Source organism: Prinia subflava, chromosome 6 (assembly GCF_021018805.1).
Source record: "Prinia subflava isolate CZ2003 ecotype Zambia chromosome 6, Cam_Psub_1.2, whole genome shotgun sequence".
NCBI classification, from domain to species: domain Eukaryota; kingdom Metazoa; phylum Chordata; class Aves; order Passeriformes; family Cisticolidae; genus Prinia; species Prinia subflava.
Genome location: NC_086252.1, coordinates 8212148 through 8234278, shown reverse-complemented (window position 1 = coordinate 8234278; position 22131 = coordinate 8212148). Strand labels below are relative to the sequence as shown.

The following is a 22131-nucleotide window of genomic DNA, read 5'->3' as shown; positions in this document are numbered from 1 at the left end:
CTTCAATATGAAAAACATTACAGAAGGCTTAGAAAAGTCTTCAAAACCAGGGTGACAGAGGAGAACCCACTGTCACAGGGGAGAGCTTTGCTTATTCAGCAGCAGAATTGCTGAGCAGCAGCCACCCTCTTGTCCTGCACTGTTCCATCTCTTCTGGAATGGGTTACAGCTATTTCATTATTCCTGAGCCTGCACTGATCTGATCAGCTCACACCCCTGAGCCTGGAGCAGGGAGGAGATAATCATTTCATGAAACAAGGCTCTGCTCTTCAATAAATAATTGCTGATGCTCCTGGATTCACCTGTCCAACCAAAAAAACGTCCCCTGAGGAAACTTGATATGCAGAAAGTGCTGAGCAAGGGTAGGAGTCAAAAAATAATTTAAAATCACCATGTACCTTTCTGAACCCGAGTGTACCTCGCTCCTGGACTGAGGTTTGGAGTTCTGGGATAGGTGACTCTGCTTTCCCTATTAACAAATAGTGTTAACAAAGGTATCATTTCTGACTGACAGCTGGGGTGAGAATTGCTAATTAAGCCAGGATTACTTTAGATCATTCCCTGGCATCGCTCTGTTACACACATTTTCAAGCAGGACCTTGTAATTGACTTGATCTGTTTTGATTGAGCTGGTGAAAAGAGCACTTAAGATCTACATTTTGGGACAAGCCCAAATCTTCTTCTGTCCCATGACTTTCAAAGTCATTTTTATTGACCTAACTCTAACCTTGGGGAAGGACAATCCTTGTCAAATGAAACATAATCTGAATTTCAAACATACAAAAATGCACTTTCTGAAAAAATTGGATTGTGAGTAACAGGCTTCTGTTCAGACTGAAGTTGCTGAAATAAGTTACCAGAATTGCTTTGGAGCCCCATTTCAGTGGAGAGTGAGCTTTTGCAGCAGCTGCTGCCATGAGCTGAAACGTGTCAGGTGTTGAGCAGTGAGATTTTAAAGATACCTTGATGAGCTACAGCCAATCCTATATATTAAAAGGGACTGAAAAATATATTGCAATCTTACAAAAAGACTGTAAACCATTCTTAAGCAGAGATTTTATGTCTTACTGTTTTATCTTTCCTTTGGAAAAATTAAAGCTTTTCACCAAAACCCCTTCATCTGGAATACGAAAATAATACAAATAATAATACTTCTCAGAGAACACTTCATTTTTTTCAAAGAAATGCAAGACATTAAGAGACTAAATCTTCAGTGCAATAATGAGCAGATTCATTATTCATGTTTCAAGCCAATAAAAAAGGAGATAGATTATTGGCAAAGTTTTCACACTTTCTAATGAAAGCCTAAGTAGAATATTATTAATTCAGCAACTTGGGCTTTTCACTCACAAAAACATATAAAGCTATTGTCAAATGTATTTAGTACCCTCAATGTTTATCAAAACAGATCCTGAGTTTGAGCAGTATTGGAATCAATCAAGCACCAATTGGTAATTGATTATATTTCTTTATTGTCTATTTGTCAGGGAGTATTTTTGAACTGAGTGCTGTATCTGTGTGCACTGATCAGTGTCTGCCTGGTAGTGGAAGTTTCCACAATAAACACACAGCTTCTACTTAAACACACACAGTGGAGCTCTGCCAGAAAAATAAATACAGTGTTATAATTGGCTGCTTTTCCAGTAATACATATTGTGCTACATAAATTACCAGGGATTGAGGCAAATAAGCACTTTAATCCCAAAGGTAAGGCATGAAGTTTTGCAACCTTTTTCTCCTGCGTTCACAGCACTCCCTTTCAAGGACTGTGATTATTGGGCTGTTATCTAATTTCACTGCAGAATAGAAATCGGACTGGAGCATTGCTTTCTGCTGGTTAATTATAAATTTATTAGGGGAATCTTGCCAAATGTCCCTCACTATTAGACCTCACTGAATCTGCAGTTCAAGCTATCAGACTTCATTTAATGTAATGCATTGCCCTCCTTTTCTGTTCTGCATGTGGTTTTTTGTATTTTTTTGTTCTCAGGTACATTCAATTTTCCCTTTCTGTGTATTATTTGCCAAAGAGGCTCTTTCAAGTTATAGAAACGGGACGAAGTAATTTTTAGAACAGCAAAATATGTAAGGAGGTAAGGTCCCTGGAGACGAAATGAATTTCCAACACAATAAAATAGCTTTCCTGGCCTGTTTGGGTGTTGCTGGTGACAGAATATCTTGTTAACAGCACACGAGTGCCTCAGGGGTGGGAGGCTGTGGAGGGAGCAGCACGGAATGGGAGGGTGTGGAGTGAAGGGAAGGATTGGACAAATTTATGGGGACCTGCTTTTGGCCACCTCTGTGCTGTGGGAAGGCTTTAACCCTCCTGAGGTGCTCTCAAGAGTGAACCCCAAAGTTCATGGGGTTGGGCTGGGAGCACTGCCTGTGCTCACACCTCATCAAACACCCCCCACATTTAAAGATCATCACGTTCAGGCACTGCCCTTCAGCCTTCTCGTGGAGTTTTGCTGAAAGTGAGGGCTCTCAACAAGTGTGAGACAAATTTGGAGCAGACTGGGGGGTACCTGGAGGTGTGGGTGCATCCTGTGTGAGCACAAAGCCCAGGAGAGGGTGGGACTGCAGCTCCCTCTTGCAGCAGGTGGAATCTCTTCAGCTAAAAAATCCTGGTGCCTTTTATTGCAGTTTCCAGCAGGAGCTGAAGCAGAGCTGGTGAGGGCTGGTGGTGTTAAAGGAAAGCTGCCGTGCTCAGTTCCTGAAAAGGGTGGGGAAAAGAGCCCTGCTTGACCTCAGAGAGGAAATCTACACTCTCAAAAATAAACTGCTGCAGCATTTCAAAGCTTACCAAGCAAGTCAAAAATGTAATTGTTGATTGGCTTTTGTCCTGTCACGATTTGATCCAGTCCAGGAGCTCTGTGTTTTAACAGTACAACTGTTCACAAGGAAACGTGAAAAAGAAAAGGATGTTCCAGGGTTTTACAGCAGGCTTACAAACGTGCTGAGTCAGATGAGGAATGTTTGTTTATATACCTAGGAAAAACTCGTAAAACATTCATTTATCATATTTGGGGTTCTTTCTGCCTTCCCAGTTGGGAAGCTTTTGCTTTGGTTTTGGCAGAAGGAGGAAGACGACGACAGAGGAAGGGGAAAAACCACACTTACCTTGCACTTACCAGTTAAATCCATCCCCCTTCAGAGATCAGTTTCCTTTTACATGCTCAATTTGCTGTGCCCCAGAGCAGAGTGGGAGCTGTCAGCTCCTGTGGTGACAGAGCTGCACCTCATCCTGCTCCTCCTGACAATCTGTGCTGCTTCCAGCACGAGTGGGACGTGTCTCAGTGAGCCTCAGTGGTTCAGCCCCTGATGGGACTGATGACAGCAGGGTTTAATCCTTCATCCTGCTTCTGGCCAGTGTAAGCTTCAAAAGTGCAAAAATTAACATTATCTGACACCAGATTTCACCAGATTGAGACACTGAGTGAGTGGCTCTGCAAAATGATCCCTGCCAGGGAAACCCCGACTCAGAGCTTTGCTTAAATCAGGGGATTTCTCCTTGTTTTGCACAGCTCTTGGATCACAGAGATTAAAACATTCCACAAGTGCTAAATATGAAAATAGATTACACAGAGAAGGATTGCATTTGTATTTTCTTTCTAAATGTTTCTAAATCCTGGAGGAGAAATGTTTGTATTGTCACAGAAGCTGCAGTAACATCTCCTTTAGCATTGCATTTTCCAAGTGTCAAACACTGCTTTGAGAGAGGGCACAAATGAGTGTTCACAATTGGAAGAGAGCTCCATTTTATGGAGCATAAGTAATAATTGAACAAAGTGTTTCGTATTGACAGCACCGTACTGTCATGTATCTTTTCAGAGACAAAGGTACTTTCCAGAGTGTCTTCACATGTCAATGTCTCAGAAAATGTGTTACATTTAGTGAAATAATGGGTCAAAAAAAAAGAAGAAATCGCTGTCATAAATGATGGCAGGCACTTTTTACTGAAATACTGGTAGTTATACAGTCTTGACATGAATAATTGGATGTGTCATGTGTGAAGCTACCTAGAAATAAAATAGAGGTCATAAAATGTAAAGACATGATAGGATGCATTTATAACAGCATAAACCAAGCTGGCATTTTAATGTCTTAAGCCAGCCCATTTGCTATCCTTGGCCATTGATCTTGGCCGAGGAAGTTCTATGCCAAATTTAAACACATTTTGGAGATAGAGCCATATGATGAGAAAGTGATAGGATTAGGTTTTGTTAAAAATATTCTCCTTTTAACTGTTGCAATTACAGCCCAGTAGGAGCACTGGAGGCTGGTTGTGGTGTGTCTTTACAAATGTTCCTCAGAAATGCTGAGCTCACTTTCAGAGCAGGTGACTTTCTGGTGAAATTCGCCCTGAAAATTGTGATTGCAGCTGACACAGAAGAATGTTTCTCAATAGACACGAGAGAATTTAGCTTAGTGTTTGCTCCACGGGATGATTTGAGAGAGTGGCTTTGGGGAAAGATAGTACAGCTTGGGAGTTCCTGTTTGGGAATTCATGATTTAATGAATTCCTCTGAAGACGTAGGAAAAAGTGAGTGGGAGAGGCACTGACTCCAAAGAACAAGCTCCAAATCTCATTAATTTCGATTGGCTGTATAGGTAGTTCTAATTACCATGCTTGAACTGAGATTCAATATAACACAGAAATAAAATAAGTAATGATGACTACCTAAGTACTCACTGCAATGGCATCACCCTCCACTCCTCCAGTTTCTCCAGCTAGAGCTGAACACAGGAACCCCATGCTTAAAAAAACAAAAAAAGCCAAGAAAGAGGGCAAAAAAATCCTGATTCCATGGGATTCCCAGCATGCGTGTGTGGGGTGTTTTTTTAGAACACTTGAGTAGCAGAAGAATTGGCCACGTGTTGTCATCCTCGTGGCTGTGGCTTGCTGTGTGTCCAAAGTCTTATGGAAGTGGAAATCTTTCATGTCTTCTGTCTTTAATGCAGTTTTACTTGGAATTTGATTTGGAATGTGATTTTCAGAAGAGAAGTCTCTAAAAATGAAATTTTCCCAATCTGTTAAGAAGATGATGTCAATATTGGTGTGGCTAATTGAAGCCAACACTCCTGGCATGGGTGTGCTTCTGGATTAGTATCTGTCCATGTGTGTTTGAAACTCTTAGGAAACATCCAAACCTGATGAGGTGGGATGAAGGCTGATTTATTGATGGGCATCATTACCTCAGCTGGATTTAAGGGAGAGGAACTGACTGCAGAGAACAAGGAAATATTGGGGATAATTAGTCCTGTACTAACCCAGGAAAGGATGGAGGTTGGAGTGGTGTCTGGGTGAGGTTTAGCATGCAACCTGCAAAAAACACTGAGCTGCTGAGCATCATTTTTCTCATGCCATCATTTATTGAGAACCTCTTGAGACATCAAGATTTGTGCCAGTGCTGTTCATACATGATCCCCTCTGTCTTCTGAACAAGAATATTCAGAGGCTGTGAGGCTTATATCCAAAAGGCTCTGTGTTCACAATGAGGAAAATACTCAGTGGATGCAGCTACAGATTTATTCTAATGTAGATAAACTTGTACCATTGGATAGAAACATGAGCTTCCATGAAAAAACAGAGTGATGCTCTACCCTTCACATCAACTTCTTTTTTTTGTGTAAAAAGAACATTTAGATAAATTGTTGCCCTTTCCAACTAGAAGATAGCTGGTAGAAGACAATCTCGCCAAAATTATGTCTCAGCTGGAAGGAAGGATGAATTTGTTTTGTGTAGCGCTGGGGAAAGGTCCTCAGAAATGTTCAAGGAGTCAGTTATCAGAGTGGTAAATGAGATCTCGAGAGGCAGAGCTCATCAGTGTGCAGTGACAGGGAAGTGGGAAGGAGAGAGGCTGCATCAGGGCTGGGTGTTTGTGTTCCTGATGGAAAAGTGCAAATCATTTCCTTCCCTTCTGCTGCTGTCATGGTCCACCACTTCAGTCCATTTTCACCTTGCTGAGGGATTCTGAATGGGCCTTCCTGCTCTGGCACCTAATTAATCTCTCACAAGCCTGTTCTTGCAGCCTGGCTGCCTGGGATGCTCCAGATCCTGCATCAGTGCCTGATGAACAAAATATCCTTTTTTCCTTTGCCTCCCTTCCTTTTCCTGTGTGCTTTCACCCCAAGCCCAGTCAAGCAGGTTGAAGAGATTGTTCTTCCCCAGCCTTTGAAGAGGGCAGAGACACACGCTGTTATTACAGGGAAGTATCCCTTTTCTTCCAGTGGAACCACTCTCACACTGTGGGATGGAAAGCTGTGTGTGTTTTCAAAAATGCAAAGTGCCCACAAAAACAAATGCAGCAGGATTTTCCTTGCCAGAATCCGTTCAGGAGCTCCAAGCCTTTACATTGGAACACACAAGCTGGAAATGACTGGGTACCTTTAAAAAATGGCCTACCTGGGCACAAATAAAAGTGTAAGATCTGAGATGGAAAAGCCATATTTGTGGTGTAAAACATTGCCATGAGACTATGAGACAAAAGAATTATTTTATTGATGTTATTTTACTGTCGTATATCAAGAGATGGTGAATATCAGATACCTCGTGCACCGAGTTCTAACAGCCAAACACTTTATGTCTGGTTTAAAATGAGGCCCTGTGACAAAATAACACATGCAGGCCATATAACAGATAACACTGGCTGGTGTAATGTATTATCTATAATAGAAAAACATAGATTCTGTAAAATGATACCAGTGGAATCTAATATTTCTTTGAAATCTATTTGCTGGATAATATTTCTCCTCAGAAGCTACTCATCTCCCTTCTGCTCTGCCTTTGTGTGGACAGGCTGGGTGTTCAGCACAGGATATCATTGCAGTCTGGCAGGTGGAAAAGCACTAAAACAGATCTGAGGGGTCCCTGTGTTAGACCAGAGCTCAGGGGAGCCCATCCCAACCTTTCCTCTCACTGCAGACACCGATCTCCTGTGCTGCTGCTACAGAGCTCTGAGATCTTCTGGGGACACACAGGCGGGGGGGAAAAAGGAAGAAAAATCACATCTTTAATTCCCCCCTGCCGACAGCTTCCTTCATAAATATTGTAAAAAGTTTCTCTGTTAAGAGCCACCCAGTAATGTAATTTGCAAGCCCCGGTGATGTATTCAGCAGCCAGCTCTGGGGAGGTGTGTTTCTACTGTCAGAAGCACATGAGCAGGGAATAAAATTCGGAGCTCTCGCTGAAAGCTGCAGTAATTTATGGGGAGTTGTTGGCTTTTATTTTTTTCATACTATTTTTGACTCAGCTGAACAAAGAGGATAGAACTGCTACTGAGTTTACATTGATTAGTTTTTTCTACAATGTGCTCCCCTACCTGTGTGTTTTCACAGGATGTAACAATACAAATCCTGCACGTTTAAATTTTCTGTATATCGAGAGAGATCATGGGGTGATGTCCTTGTTTAATAATGAGTGATGGATCCTGGATTATTTCAATCATCCCCCCTCTTGACATGCTCCTGAAGGAGTTAAGCCTTTGCCAGTTGGCTGAGTTTAAGTAATCCCAGATTTGTCTGTTTTGTCTGGATGGGGCGTCCTTGGGCTCTTCCTTCTCTTCTCCTCGGCTCCAGTTTAAGGAATGTTCTGCTCTGTGTGTACACAGAAGCCAAAGCAAAAGTCAAAAAGCTTTCATGAGATTACAGCTGTAGAGCCAAGGTCAGGCTGTTTGGTGAGAGAACTGAGCCTCCACAGCGGTGTCATGGTGGTTGTGTCCAGTTTCCTACAAAGGGAAAAGCTGGAGTTCTGTCTGTGTCGGGTCCATCCCCTCAGCGGAGAAGGACCAGCAGTGTTGTCTCAGAAGTTGACTCACTCAAAGGAAACAAAGCAAAGAGGTGACAAAGCCAGCCCAAAAGCTCCAGGGGGTTACTCCTGAGCTGCTCAGCTAGAGGAAGGTGCAGAGGCTGGGTGTCTGCAGCCTTGAAAGAGCTTTCAGAACCACTTCACTGGTAATTCCATCTGAACTTCAGTTCATGATGAGCACCTCGACTCTTGGGGTGCACCTCTGTTCCCTCACCTCTGCTTTGAGAACTTGGAGCTTACAGTGGCCACTGATGTGTTCATCCATAGCCAGAGACCTTTCCTTCAGGGAAAAGGGGTTTAGGTGTCCACAAGGACAAGACTTTACCTCAGGAAAGAGCTCCCAGGCATCACTTGCTTTCTCTAAGCCTTTGTGAGGACCTCGAGAGGAAAACCAGGTTGCCAGCACTCACTGGCTTTCTTCAGGGTGCACGTGGGCACAGTCCAATAGATCTCTCATATCTCTCCTTTTTTCCCTTTGAAAAAAAGGAATTTGACATCTATAAAAAGGAAATGGTGCTGTCTCTACCCTACCTTTTATTCCTCGTTCACTTTCAGTTCAGTATCAACAAGGTCTGCACCAAAGCGGGAAGACAGAGTGGTGCTTTCATGGTTCCTCCTTAGGATTCAATCTTTTAAACCCCACTTCTCTTTTCTTTACACCTTCCTGCTCCAGCTTGCATTCCTGGGAAGCAAACACCGGTGGCTTGGGTTTTGTAACAGTGCTTGGGTGAGGAATCGCTGTCAGTGATCATTTTTCCAGACAGTAGCTGGGGAGATGCATGAAATGTGTTCTTCATTCCCCTGAAGCTGTCTGTTGTCACCCCGAGGGGAGGGTGCTGCATTGCTGTTCTCTGGTGTTGCAGTGAGAGGTGCAGACACACCCTGCGTGGCCATGAGGACTCCGTCAACAGCGTCGAGTTCCTGCCCTTCTCCAGCACCGTCCTCACCAGCTCTGCTGACAGGACCTTGTCTCTCTGGGACGTCAGAACGGTAAGCAGGCCTTGCCTGGGCCTCTCCTCAATTTGGAAAGTGGCACACAGTGACATGAGAAAAATGAAACCCAGTGTGAAATCAAAATAGAAAGTATAGGTGATGAGCCAGGAAAATATTCACTAACCCACTTGTTATCTTCTGACCAAAAATGTCACCGTATCACACTGCCTTGAGAAGGGATCTGCCTCCCCTCCTGCAGAACTCTGCTGATTCCTCATGGAACACGCATTATTTTCATCACTGCAGGTCGTGACAGAAGCTCTGCATCCCTTCCTTTGTTCTTCTCTATCTTTTTTCTTTGGAATAGGTAAAAAATGGATTGAGTACACTGGAGAGTGTATTTGTCCCTGCTGCTTTGCAAACCCAATATGCAAATCCTCTTCAAGCAGAACACAACGACAAGCCAAGAGGAATTTTTTTCCTCTTTCATCAGAAAATCTAATAATTATTGCTGTTTCTGTGGTATGGAGCAACTTCTGAGGTTCTCAGATTATTCCTTCAGTTGGCGTTACAGGCACTCTGCATTCCTCAGGCAGTGTAAAGGTGCAGGATCCCAGCCTGGAATGGAGAAGGGATTTGAGGAGAAGCAGGCAGAGCTCTTGCTGTGGATTAAATGGTGTTGTCAGCAGAGCTAGACAAACACAGGCTGGGAAAGACTGCCATGGAAATGACAGTGGAATACTTGAGATGCTCATTTAGGCAGTTTCTATTTATGGATCACAGAAACAGACTGAAGAGAAGGTCATTTAGTAATAATAATAGTATTCCTGGTCAGAAAGCACAATGAGTTAAAATGAAACTAGTCAAGACTCATTATTCCTAAATGCATTGGTGTGTAGGAATATTTGATACCCAAATATGAATAATTCAAAAAGAGGAAAAAAAATTATTGAAATACAAACAAAAGTGAAATGCCTAATGGAAAAATAGATTTCTGCTTTGTTTCGTTTTCAATAACTCCTGCAAGGAACTTTATCTTGCAAATATCTCAGTAATCTCCTGCTCATAGCAAATTAACAAAGTCATCAAGGAGTTTTCCTTTGACAAACATAAGGAAAAAGCCTCTATATTTGCTCACGAATACTGTTTTTTTCAGCTTTGGGTAATTTTGCTAAGATAGGACAGACCTTTTGTGAAAAGAGAACATTATAGATGGCATTTTGTTGTGTGTTTATGCTGTTAAATTTTTCCCACATCTAGAAATCTTGCAGGCTTGGATAAATGCCCACAGTGGAACCTCACTTGAGGTGGTGAAACCCCTGTGAAGATGCCACCTCCCTCTAAATGCTGCTTGATATTCGATATTCCCTCCAGAAAGGAGAGGAATTATTTTGTCCCATTAATTTGGAATAGGGTATCTTCTCACCACTGAGCTGGATTAGCATTAAGGAGTACACTTAAGATACTTTCAATGAAACTGAGAAAACAAACGAGTTTGTTTTCTCATAAATCAGATTCCTATTGCTAATCACATCTTGCTCTTCAATCATTAAGTGCAGTCAGCTCGTTATTATTAAAGAGAATGGATACAGAGAACTGTAAGTCAGAGCAGTGTAAGTTGAATGGACGATGAGCTTGGATTTGGGGCAAGATGGAACATAAATTTTTGTCATTTAAGCTGGAACTCTAATGCAGCCTGCAGACTTTGGACACGCAGGGTGTTGCTTTTTCCTCTTTTTTTTTATTTTTTCTGGATAGCAGAAAGTAAGATCAGTGGTTTAAAAAAAACCTTCATCACATTACCTCTAATTTTAAACCTAAGGGATGTGTTGCCTATGGGAAGGTGAGAACAGAGAGAGATGAATTGTCCTTGTGGCTCTCACCAAACACTGAGGGAGAATTATGGATTTGGTGTTGGATTGGGGCAGGAACCACGCAGTAGATCAGATGTGGAGACCAGGCTGCAGATCTCTGGTGGGAAGTTCCTGCCAGTGAAGCTGATGGCTCTGGTGCCGAGATAAACTGTGGAATTTATTCCTCCTTGTGCCAGTTTCATAGAAAGACAAGCGTGCTCTGGCTTTTCAGCAGACACATCAGGGGAAGCATCTCCACTCCTGAATTGCAAAGTGTGTCCAGTGATGAGTGTGAGAGGTGCAAAGGAGCCCGTGACCCCTGAGTTCAAGTTCCCCTGCCTGGGTTAATTCCTCCCACAAGGAGGGACCTGCCCCTCCTCTGCATCTCCTCTCGAGCCATTTCTTGAGGCATTACATTTCTCTCAACACCATCTGAGCCAAGCTTGAGCCTCTGCTCTTTTTTCAGACAGATGAGATACCAAATACTTATACACTTAAATAATTAAATAGAAGGGAAGAAAAAAATTCTCACATTTTTCACTCTACGTGTTTGAAACTTATTGATTTAGTAACTATCTCGTCTGCTTTCTGATTTTTGAAATGTCAGGTTCTATAACTGGATATTTCATTTTTGAAAACGTTGTGGAGAGACTGTCATTTAAAAGGCAGCTTTCAGTAGTAATGTGTCCAGCAAGGATTTGGGAGGAATTCTGTGTGTCCTTAGCAGGACAGGCCCATTCACATCAGTGACACTGTTCTTGTGAACAAAGAGCTCTGTGAAAAGTCACAGTCATGCAATGCCCTGTTTCTATTTGATTGTGTGAAATACAAGCATTTGAGAGACTGTTTGATAATTCGTATATAATTCCATTTTGCTGCTGATGCTCAAGTTTAATATTTTAATTATCTGGGATATGTGTCTTTATGCAGTGCAGCTCAGTAATTTAAGGTGAGACCTGATTTTCTGCTTACCATTTGCAGAGGATTTCTGCATAACACAAATAAAAGCATTCCATTCCCATCCCTCTGTCAAACTAATACCTTCATTCAGGGAGGAAGGCATCAAGGATGTCAACTTTTTCCTGGTTGGCTCAAGGATGACTCGAGCAGGGGTAGGGCAGCAGAACAGTGACCAGATGCCAATTCTGGCTCTGCACATCAAATTGTGTCCTTGTCAGTAATTTGTGGGCTGAACAGCAGAATTAAAAGTTTGAGGCTCCAAGGTAACGTGGTCCTTGATGAATAATGCAGGCACCAATCTCATAGGAAAAAGGAGAAAAACAGAATGAAATTGCCCAAAATCCTGCCTGAACAGCAGCAAGAAGTTCCCAGTAAAAACCTGGCTCTGGCTATTTTCCTCCTCAGAGACTCTGCAGCTTCCCAGAGCGAGGGAGAGCAGTGGGAACGCAGGCAGAGCCTCCTTTTGGGCTCCTGCAGGGATATCTGTGCGTGGATTTGGGGACACTGGATCTCCCAGCCCCTGGGAATGGTTCCTGATCATCCAGCAGGGCAGGCTGGGGCTCTGGGGCTGCTCCACACCCACAGGAATTCATTAGGAAGGAATGAGGAAGAGCCAGGAAAGAGGGAAGAGGCTGCTGGGGGCTTCTGCAGGGCACGGTTCTGTCTTGAGACATGGCTTTGGATAAAAGAGGTTCTCAGGCACAATCCCCCTCAATTCCCCACACAGTCAGGGGTGTGGGAACAGCAGGGAAACCCAAAGGGATGTCCCACCTTGGCAGGAGAAGCAGCAACACCCATCCAGCCCAGCACAGAGCTCTGGGGAGCCTTAGATCGAGGTTCTGCCTGCTCTGCTCTCCCTTGGCTTTTCAAAGCCCAAAATGATCCATCCTAAGAAACAGCAGAGTGAACCCCAACAGTCTGGGGGTGCCCATCTGCATTTTTTCCCTCGTGAAAGGGCCCTGGCTGAAGGCACAGGGGTCTTTTGAGGACAGTGGCCATTTCCAAGGGCTTTTCACTCTGTGTCCTAGCAGAGAATAAATAAATCCACGCACAGGGCAGTGTCTGAGCTGTTGGCTGAGGTTTCCAGCTGTGCTGCAGCATTTTAATGACGAGCGCTTGGCTGCCTGTGTGTTTCATATGGATGTAGAATAATTACAAGGATGCTGATCTAGGCTGCAGCCTTGTAATTTTTTTCCCTCACAATACAGCCCATCCTCTCCCACCCTGGGATGTCTTTGGCCTGGGACAGCCTTGCTGTGGTTCCTGTTGCAGATCAAAGTTGGTTAACTTTTGGTAAAATTCAGAGAAATTGTTCCAAACTTACAATTTCCTTAGATACCCTTCAAAATTTATTTTCTTCTAATGAAATTACCTTTTAGGCCACTTATTTTCCAGTGTTTATTTTATCACTATTTGGTGATTTCTAAATTAGTCATTCCCTTACATATCCTGTTGTAGTTTTGTTTCTTCCAGTGCAATATAAACTAGCTTGTAGATGTTTTGCTTTTCAATCTGGATTTTGTCAGAACCTTTTTTCAATAGACTTCAAGCAGGTGGGAATACCCAGATCTTTTTTGAGTCTGTCTGTCTGGGGTTGGGGTTTTTTTTTGCCTGTGTCCCTTTGGAATGGTCATTCATGAGGCAAATTCAGGAAAAGTGACAATTTAAGGATCAGGTGTATGAGAGAAGCACTAAGCAGCCAAAAGGAAGTGATTTTGCAAAGCAGTCTGGTTGTCTTTATAATTTTTAGCCTATTCCAGTTGATTTATCCCCAAGTAAACACCTTAGGCACAAAATTATCAGTCAGAATCTCCTCGGAGTATTGGATTTGTCAGTTTTATTTGAACCCTTTTGAACTCCTGAGGAGTGAATTCATGAGCTGAGTGGATAGACAGGATGGGTCATTTAAAAAACCTTTGACAGGCAGTTTAAAGTCCAAATCAATCCTCTTCAAAAGTAGGTCAAAGATTGAAGTTGTCAGTGTTGGAGACGAAGAGTTCTTCCATGCAAACTCCAAATCTCCCGGTGCAATTGAATTATGTTGCTGTAAATAAGGGATGAGCAGGGATAAGTCCAGTTCCTGGCATGAAGTGTAACAAATTCTGTGTTCCTAATTCTGTGCGTTTGTAAACAATGGGTTCATGGTTTAAAACTCCCTGTCTTAACATGAAAAGGAATTTGAGTCACAGTGAAATATGAAAATCAAGAACAAATAGTTATGAATACAGATTATGCTTTCTCCCAGAAGCAGTATCACAAAAGACACAGGGAAAATTCGAAAACGTTTATATTAAATCTGTTTGGGATACTTTCCTAGAGACTTAGTGCCATTTTTTAAAAAAGCAGACGTAGGGGTGAGCAAAAAAAGTCAAGATTGCTTTCTAATAAAGAAAAACAATTAGGAAAAAAACCCCCTTGATTTGGTCAATGTAGTTCTTAAAAATGCAACATTCTGACTTTATATCAAAACAACTTCCGTGAAAAAGGCAGATTGCAATAAAATATTTCAAATAATGAATGTATAAATGCAATTTGGATCAGCTGACAGAGATGCAAGCAAGAAAATATCCAAAGTTCTCGTTCTGCTGTGATTTTATTTCTTCCTGAGAGGCAGGAAAACCACTGCCCTTCAAACTGTGCGTGGCTGCTGTCCCCAGGATCACCCTCACACTGGAACTCTGTCCTTCCCTTTCCTGAGGATCATCTCTACTTCAACAGAGCCACATCTGTCACTGTGGGAGGATTTATTTCAGACTGCTCCCCACACCCTGACCAACAGGGTGTCAGGTTTGCATTCTGACTCTGTCACTGGTCCTTTATACTATTGGTTTAATATTTTATTTTATTAATTATTGTATTATTTTATTTTATTAATTATTTTAAATTTTTAATTGTTTTATTATTTCTTAATTATATTTTTATTATATATTGTTTATTTTAAATTATTTTTTAAATTTTGTTTCATTTTTTTATTTTATTTTTGGGGTTTTTGGGGGTTTTTTTTTGGTGGGGGTTTTTTGTGGGTTTTTTTTGGTTTTTGGGGGTTTATTTTGGGGTTTATTTTGGTTTTGGGGTTTTGTTTGTTTTGTTGGGGTTTTTTGTTTTATTTTATTTATTTTATTTATTTTTTATTCTTTTATTTATTTATTTATTATTTTTATCGGTTTATTTTATTTTAATTTTTTATTTTATATTTTATTTTAGTTTTTACAAACTTGCACGGGTAGCCAGAGAGAGGCAGTGGAAGAAAGAGAGGCATTAACTCCCCACCCATGGAGGCAGATTTCATCTGTTTTCACTTGCTGCTTGTCTTTGAATTAGTAACACTAAGAGATCTATACACAGATAAATTGAACTATTGGAAGTCTGGCCACGGGTTCCAGTAACCCCCGTGTGGCTCCTGGCACGGGGGCTGGGGGAGCACAGAGTGAAATGAAAATGAGGGGATGGAGGGAGGGGGTCAGGCTGTGCTCCTGCATGGGCAGGTGCAGGACTGACCCGAATCTGAACCTCTTCCCGTTCCCTGTGTCCATCCATGATGCGTGGGCAGGAGATATTGCAGGAAGAAGGAGTTTGATTTCTGTGTCACCAATGTCACTTGGAAACAAAATGGGAGTAAAGCTCTTTCAAAGGCTTTGGGAAAGGCCTGGCTGTAGAATAACATTTGCATTGACTTCTCCGACCTAAAACTCTAATTAAATTATTGATTATGAAGCTGGCTGCTTTCTTAATAGTTCCTAATGTAACAATTAAACCAAAGTAAGTAATTAAAAATGAAAAGATTGGTCCACAAGTACAATCTTCAAAAGGTCATTTTCAATTTAATCGCTTTTTTGAAACAGGTAGGAATAAAACAAATGAGTCATTAGCAAAAAAGCAATTTGGTGTGTGCATGTGTGTAATAATGTGTCTACCAGGTGACCACTGACCACACAATACCGAAATTAATTTAAAGTAATGGCTAAATTTACTTAGTTGATATTATATTAACACGTCTCTTCCAGACCAGACCTCTGGGGTGTGAAGTGCGGTAAGAATTAGAAAACTGTAGCATGTTTCTGCTCAGGGCAGAAGCCAGAAACATCAGCCAAAGAGCACAAAATTTCACTGGAACTATTATATTATTGTTTAATGTCAGACACAATGCTTTGTACTAAAGCAGGCATTTATTTTATTATTATTTTATAGGTGTAAGAAGTAAGGGTTTAGATGCCAGTCAGGTCAGTCCATGGATTTTTACAGGTGTGAGAGGTGGCAGGGAGGAGAGCACGAAGGTGTTTTCCAGAAAAATTTCAAAAAGGCCTCCTGGCACTGCTGGATAGCGATTGCTGCGCTGGCTGCAGTTGGATTCTGCTTCAGCACATCTGCTCCAAACCAAACCCTCCTCCTGCTGAGGCAGTGGGGAGGGAATTCCTGTTCAGCTCAGGTTGTAACAGAACTGGATAAATCTGTGAGTCTGAAGTTAAACACCACGCTGACTGTGGCTACACATTCTCAGAAAGATCTACTAAAACCCAAACAAACTCCAGATCTTTCAAATTAATTTCCTTTCCTCTAACAATAATGTGAAGAATTCATTTTCAATGATGAGGTTTTCAGTTTGGTAAAAACTGAATCAAAGTATTGGTGATGATTGGATGTGTTTGTACAGGTTACTCCCTTTTAACTGCTTGTGGATACATTTGTTCCTACTCTGGCTGCCCACAGGGCTTCAGGTCCTTTTCCATAAGAGCAACCAGATGCTGCCTGGGAATTGTTTGAATGAAAAGCAGGCAGAGCTTTTGGGATGACTTCAGCCGTCTTGTGTTCAGACACATGGAATTTTGGACCTTGTAAGGTATTTACATAAAAATATCTTCTTGTTGCTTCAAGAAAGCTTGAGCAGTCAGTTTTGTGGTGTGCAGAGTAGCTGAGGGCCTGGTTTTGCAGGAGAAGCTGCCAGATTGGTTTTGGGTAGAGCACCCCACGTTGCACTGACGGCTGGTGAAGGTTTCCAGTGGGAATTCCGACTTCAAACCTTGCCCAAAGGATGGAATTTTGGTGGTGCATATTCAGTGTACAGCAGCTGCCAGGCTCTCCCAGGTGTTAAACAGTTCTGTGCTGTGACCCTGGAGGCAGCAGCACGGGGAGGTGTTGTTCACATGCTAAAGTGAACAACAAGGCCAAAATGCAGCCCTTTGGTTACAGCTGGAGGCCTCTGGCACATCCAGAAGCAGGATTAGTAGTTGAGGATGTTTTGTGTGAAGAGGCAGCTGGTGGGTTTATTGCAATGCAGATTTGGAATTTAGGAGGTGGTCATTGCCTTCCTCACAGCCCCAGGGATTTGCATGTGAGTGGCAGGTACATCACCAGATCACTTCACCTCTCTGGCATCTCCCCTTTCACCCGTGGGCTGCTGCAGCATTGGGCATGAGAAAAGCACATTAAAAAGTGAGATCTTGCCTTGTCAGTGTGCTGTACTAACAACATATAAATCACAGAATACACTGAGTTGGAAGGGACCTCCAAGGAGCATCAAGAGGTTTCTGATATTCTAAAATACAACAGTTCTGTCTTTCTGGAGTCTTCTTCTCCACTCGTGTTTTTAGGTTGTTCTGTAGAAAGGATTGATTTGATCAAATGAGAGGCAAACCTGATTGCTGAAGTGGTGGAGGTGGGATGAAGAATTGGGCAGGCGTCCTGAGAAGGAGCCTCAGGTGTTGAACAGTGTCAGCGTGGACTGGGGGACATTGGCTGCTGGAGAGGAGACCCAGCGAGGAGCATTTGTGTTGTTCAGTTGTATTTAAAAGGAGACAATTCCTCCAGGAGACCATCCTGGTGGGATTCCCCATCGCCCATAGGAATGGGAGCACGTGTCCATGTGCTGCATTGCGGGTGAGGTGGGGTCATGGCACTGGAACCAGAAGTGACTCTGTGGAGAACTGTCCCCTCTGGTGTCCTGAGAGCCCCGAGTGGCCTCACTCAGCAGCAGAACCCACTGCTAATTGCATGCTGAAATGTATGGGAGGCAATGGAAAGACACCTGGGCCCATCTGGAATTGCCCATCAAGGAGACAATGTTCCAGTCAGAGGAGTGACTTGCTGTGTCACTGCAGGGGACAGTCAGGTTTTCTTGCACTGTGACATTTGCCAGGCTCTTCAGCTGACACAGGCTTCTCCTCTGAGTACCCTGAGGTGGCTCACACAATTCCCCCTGTGTGTTTTTGTTGCCCGGAACGCAAAATCAACAACGCGGAGGCAGAGGTCTGCAGTGAAAAGCTGCTCCCCAGAAAAGGGACCCAGCCTGTTTATTTCTTTTCCTTTTATAATTTTGTGGGTCTGGTAGCAGATTGGCTTCTGGGGTTACTACCCCTTCACCCCACTGGCCAGACCAGCTGTCAACCAACATTATTTTCAGGCTAGAAATATGTAAGCAAAGGACAGTGAACAAAAACAAGAAAGGCTGTTTATGTTCCAAAGTGTGAGACAGTGAAAAACCAACCCTTAATATTGTACAGTAACTAAAGAACTGACTCCATCTTATAAGTAAGTAGAAGGCTTTAAAAAATCTCAGAAAAACCAGGGCAACATTTTTTTTCCTCCTGTATATAACTGGCATCTCCTTTATTTTCTTGAAACAATTAGACATAACTCAAAGACACACATTTCTCAGGGCAGTCAGCATGCAATTGCTCATCCCTGCCATAAATTCCAGCGTCCCAAACTATCCCATGGCAAATCCAACTGGGAGTGCACTAATCCCCTCACAAAAGTTGTGTTTGGATGGTTTGTGTCCTGCTCTCCTGTCAGGCTGAGGTCTGTGAGCCTCTTTTCAGGAGAGCAGTCCCAAAGCCCCTCTTGAGTGCGGGGTAATTGCAGACCTCGAGCAGAAGAAGCATCCTCAGCAGCAGCATCGTTGTCTCTCAAGTTCAGATTTCTGGCAATGTTCACTGTGGCACTACTGAAATTAATTGTTCACGACTCAAAGTGTCCTGGCACCAACACAGGCAGAATGAGGCGCTGCCAAAAAGGTACCACCAGTGGATGCCCTGGGAACCAGCTGTTCCCACTCTGCTCTGCGTGGTTTTCAGGACAGAAAGAATTTACTGGCAAAGCCTGGCTTTACAGTTTATTTAGCTCCTCATTTTCTCTAAAAATAAAGATGCAATTATGGCATTCCTGGTTTCCCTCTTCTGTGGCTCAAGCCCAGCTTCTCTGCCTCCAAGGGGGTTTCAGGCCAGTGTTTTGCAATGATAGTATTTTACACGCCAGTCCCTTACTCAGCTGATTGTTTCTTTCCCCTCAGAAAGCGTTCTATAGAGAAGTAATAATATTTCAAAAATAAGACATCACACTCCCACTTCCATTGGAAGCACTGGGACAAAGCTGGTGGGCAAAAAGCAGGAATGGTCAGGACGTGTGCCAAGGCTGTGCCAGCTCCATCCAGTGGTGCCATGCAGCTGCTTTTACTGGAGAGTGAGGTGGGAAAGTCAGTGCATTTGGAAATGCAGGGAGAATTTATTTGGCCCAGTTAAAGTGCAGATAAGTGTCAGTTGTATTTGTGTGAGTGTAGTTGGAGTTTATGAAAAGTCAGGTTCGTAGGAAATGGGACAGGCAATGCAAGATATTGTGAGGGGAAAAAAGTTAAGCTGTTTTATTCTGGGAAAAATGTGTAGCATGTTTGAATAATTTTGCTTTAGGGGCAGATATTTTGGTGAAATTGGGTCCCTCTAAAACCTTTCTTTTTCTAATCTAGAAAATGGAATTTGCAAGAACTGCTATGAATTTGCAGAGTATTCTTTTTTTCTTTTTTTTTAATTCGAAAATTCTCTTTTTCTGGAGGAAAATGCACATACTGCTTTTAATTAGACCCTGGTGTTCCCAGTGGAGTGTGACTTGCTGTAAAGGAGAGTTAAACAACTGCCACACACCTGCAAGAGTGTGTGTCTGCAAACACGGGGCTGCACACCTTTTCTAGATCCATCCTTCTACCCCAGAAACACACAGGAGCAGTCAGGAGTGAATATTTGTATGAAATCTGAAACAACAAAGACATTACTGGGCACTGATGAGAGCTAAGAAGGCAGTAAATTGTGTGTACTGGTGCAATGTTCAAAATTGGGCTGGGTTTGTGGTGACAGCCCCCATCTGCTGTCTGACTTAGCACTTTTGAGAGTTTGGTTATTAAACAAATTAATGGAGCAATTTACATTTCTTACTCACTCAACATTAGCGAGTGGATTGCGTTTCTTAATTAGCATGTGAGGAAATGGATAATAAAGCTTTTCCCAAAAAATATGTGTCGCCGATTCTCACACCTTGCTCCAAATTTTCTCATTTTTTAACCTGCCACAATGAAATAAATGTCTGCTGGGGGTATGAAAAAAGTAATTCTTTCTGCTTTAACTTCCTCTTAATTAACTTTTAATGTGTGTTGTTACTGAGGGATCATTCCTTAATACTAAAACAGAAAAGACAGATTTAAATGATTTAGGTAAACATCTGCTGAACACAGGGGCATCAAATTACGGATTGGGAAAAACAGTGGCTCTCTGCCAGCATTCACACACCAAAAAAAAGCCACAAAAATTGTTTCCCATTTCTGTAAATCTTCTTCCCTCGTGTATATGAGCTTTGAGGAAGTGATCAATTCTTTAGGAACAGGTAACATGGATTGCAAATGGTGCTTACATATATATAAAAATATAAAAATATATAAATATATAAATATATATAAAAATATATAAAAATATAAATATATATAAATAATATGAACTTCCTGAATAACACTGCTCTATAAGCATCACCAAAGCAGCAGGGATTTTGATAGAGGACATCTTTCAGGTATAAAATTCAATGTTTTGACTTGTTCTGGAGCAGCCCTCCTTTCCTTAATTTAAGGCCAAGAAAGGGAAGAGTTCCATAGTTTCTGCCTACCTGAGTATAAAAAGTTAATCCATACTGGTGGTAAATAACTCTGTTTAGATAAATTGGTTCTGTCTTTAGCAATTTAGAACAATCTTCATAAGTAATGTGCAGTGAGAGGACCTTAAAATAATTGCCTGCTATTTATTTCCAGCAATATTCAACTTCAGAAATGGCATAAGAAAAAGAAATATTTCGTGGCAATCTCAAGATTTCCAATAGTTGAATCAATACAGCAAACACAATACAGTTTTCCAAATAATTACAGAGGCTAAGGATATGTTACAGACCTAAACAAAAAAATCGCTCCTAACATGGTTAGAATATTATCTGATGGAGGAGAATTTAATCATAAAAACCTGATTGATCCAATTATTTCTCTGGAAACATCTTTATTTTGCAAGCCTCTGTCAGATGCTGGGTAGCATCCCAGAGGAAGTGTTCTCCTTCCCAGAGGGGAGCAGGGAGGGCTCAGAGCAGATGCCCAGGAAGGGTTTCTGGGGTGGGCAGAGCTCAGAGCTGACTGGAGCTGGTCCTCTCAACACTTTTAGCCAGGAACAGAAGCAGAATTGGAACTTGGATCCCATATCTTGTGTCAGGATGTGTGAAATGGGTCACTGGGGCACCCCCCATGAGCCGTGTCCTGCCAGCTGCAAGATTGGGATGATTTGGGTCAGCAGGAAAAGTCAACAGGTTGAAAAGTTCCTGAGGAGAACTCCGTTCTGCAAAACCAGACTGTGGTGTCTGCAGAGTTTTGGATATGCCCCTTTGAGAATTTTGATCTGTTTTTCAGTTTTTAACAATATACTTACATCTTAACTTATTAATATTTTAGAATGGAAAAGTTTCTTTGATTCAGTAAGCCTTAACTTTATAAATTTTACCAAATTCGTGTCTTATTTATTTAAACTGGCCTGTTCCTTGACCAGGTTTATTGGTAGAAGAGGTCTGTTTCCCACGTTGTCAGTTCTTGCTGACAACACTTCTCTTAATAACAGGATGCAAATTAAACCATGAGAGACAGCATTATGTGAGTAAAATCAGAGCTGGCTGCTCAGGGCTGTTCCCAGCTCTGGAGTGACAGTTCTGATTCCTTCTGGCTGCACCCACGAGGGCCCTGACAAAATTCCTGCCCTGCTGAAAGTGTCCCCCGAGTGAGGGGTGTCCCATTCCATGCTCTGAATTTTTCCTTATTGCACGGATCCTGCTGTGCCAAACCCCACGTAATGCTATGACCAAAAGCAGGCAGAGTGATCTGAGTGAGGGCTTCCAGACAATATAAATCAGGTAGACCTTGCTCCATCCTCTGTCAGTGTTACTGTCCCATTTTCAGGAGGGATCTGGGATGGAACAAGAGGGAAGATGACAGTGGAGAGTAGATAAATCACGTTATACTTCCCTCCCAGATAACTATGGATGGTGTAGGTTAAGAGAGAGAAAGATGATGGAAAGATAAAATCAAGGATAAACGAAAAATAAGTAGTAAGAGAGATCGATGTGAAAGCAAAGTAAGCAGTGGTGTCAAGAGAAAAACAGGGCATAAAAGAGCTTAAGGAAAGGAAACAGCTAACAAAAAATCAGGATCTATTATATATTTTTGGTATCTGTTTTCTGCTTGGAAGCTTCTACCAAATAAAAGGCTCAGTAATAGTGATTGATTTGTAATCTCTGGTG

General features: G+C 42.2%; 1 protein-coding gene across 4 annotated transcripts in view; it reads left to right on the top strand.

The window, feature by feature from the left end:
* Positions 1-22131, top strand: part of SPAG16 (sperm associated antigen 16) — a 362296-nt gene that overhangs the window by 204513 nt on the left and 135652 nt on the right. For all 4 annotated transcript variants that reach the window (XM_063400108.1, XM_063400107.1, XM_063400106.1 and 1 more), the window contains one exon: positions 8671-8797. In XM_063400108.1, the coding sequence (XP_063256178.1) occupies positions 8671-8797 (127 nt within the window). The remainder of the gene's footprint in view (positions 1-8670; positions 8798-22131) is intronic.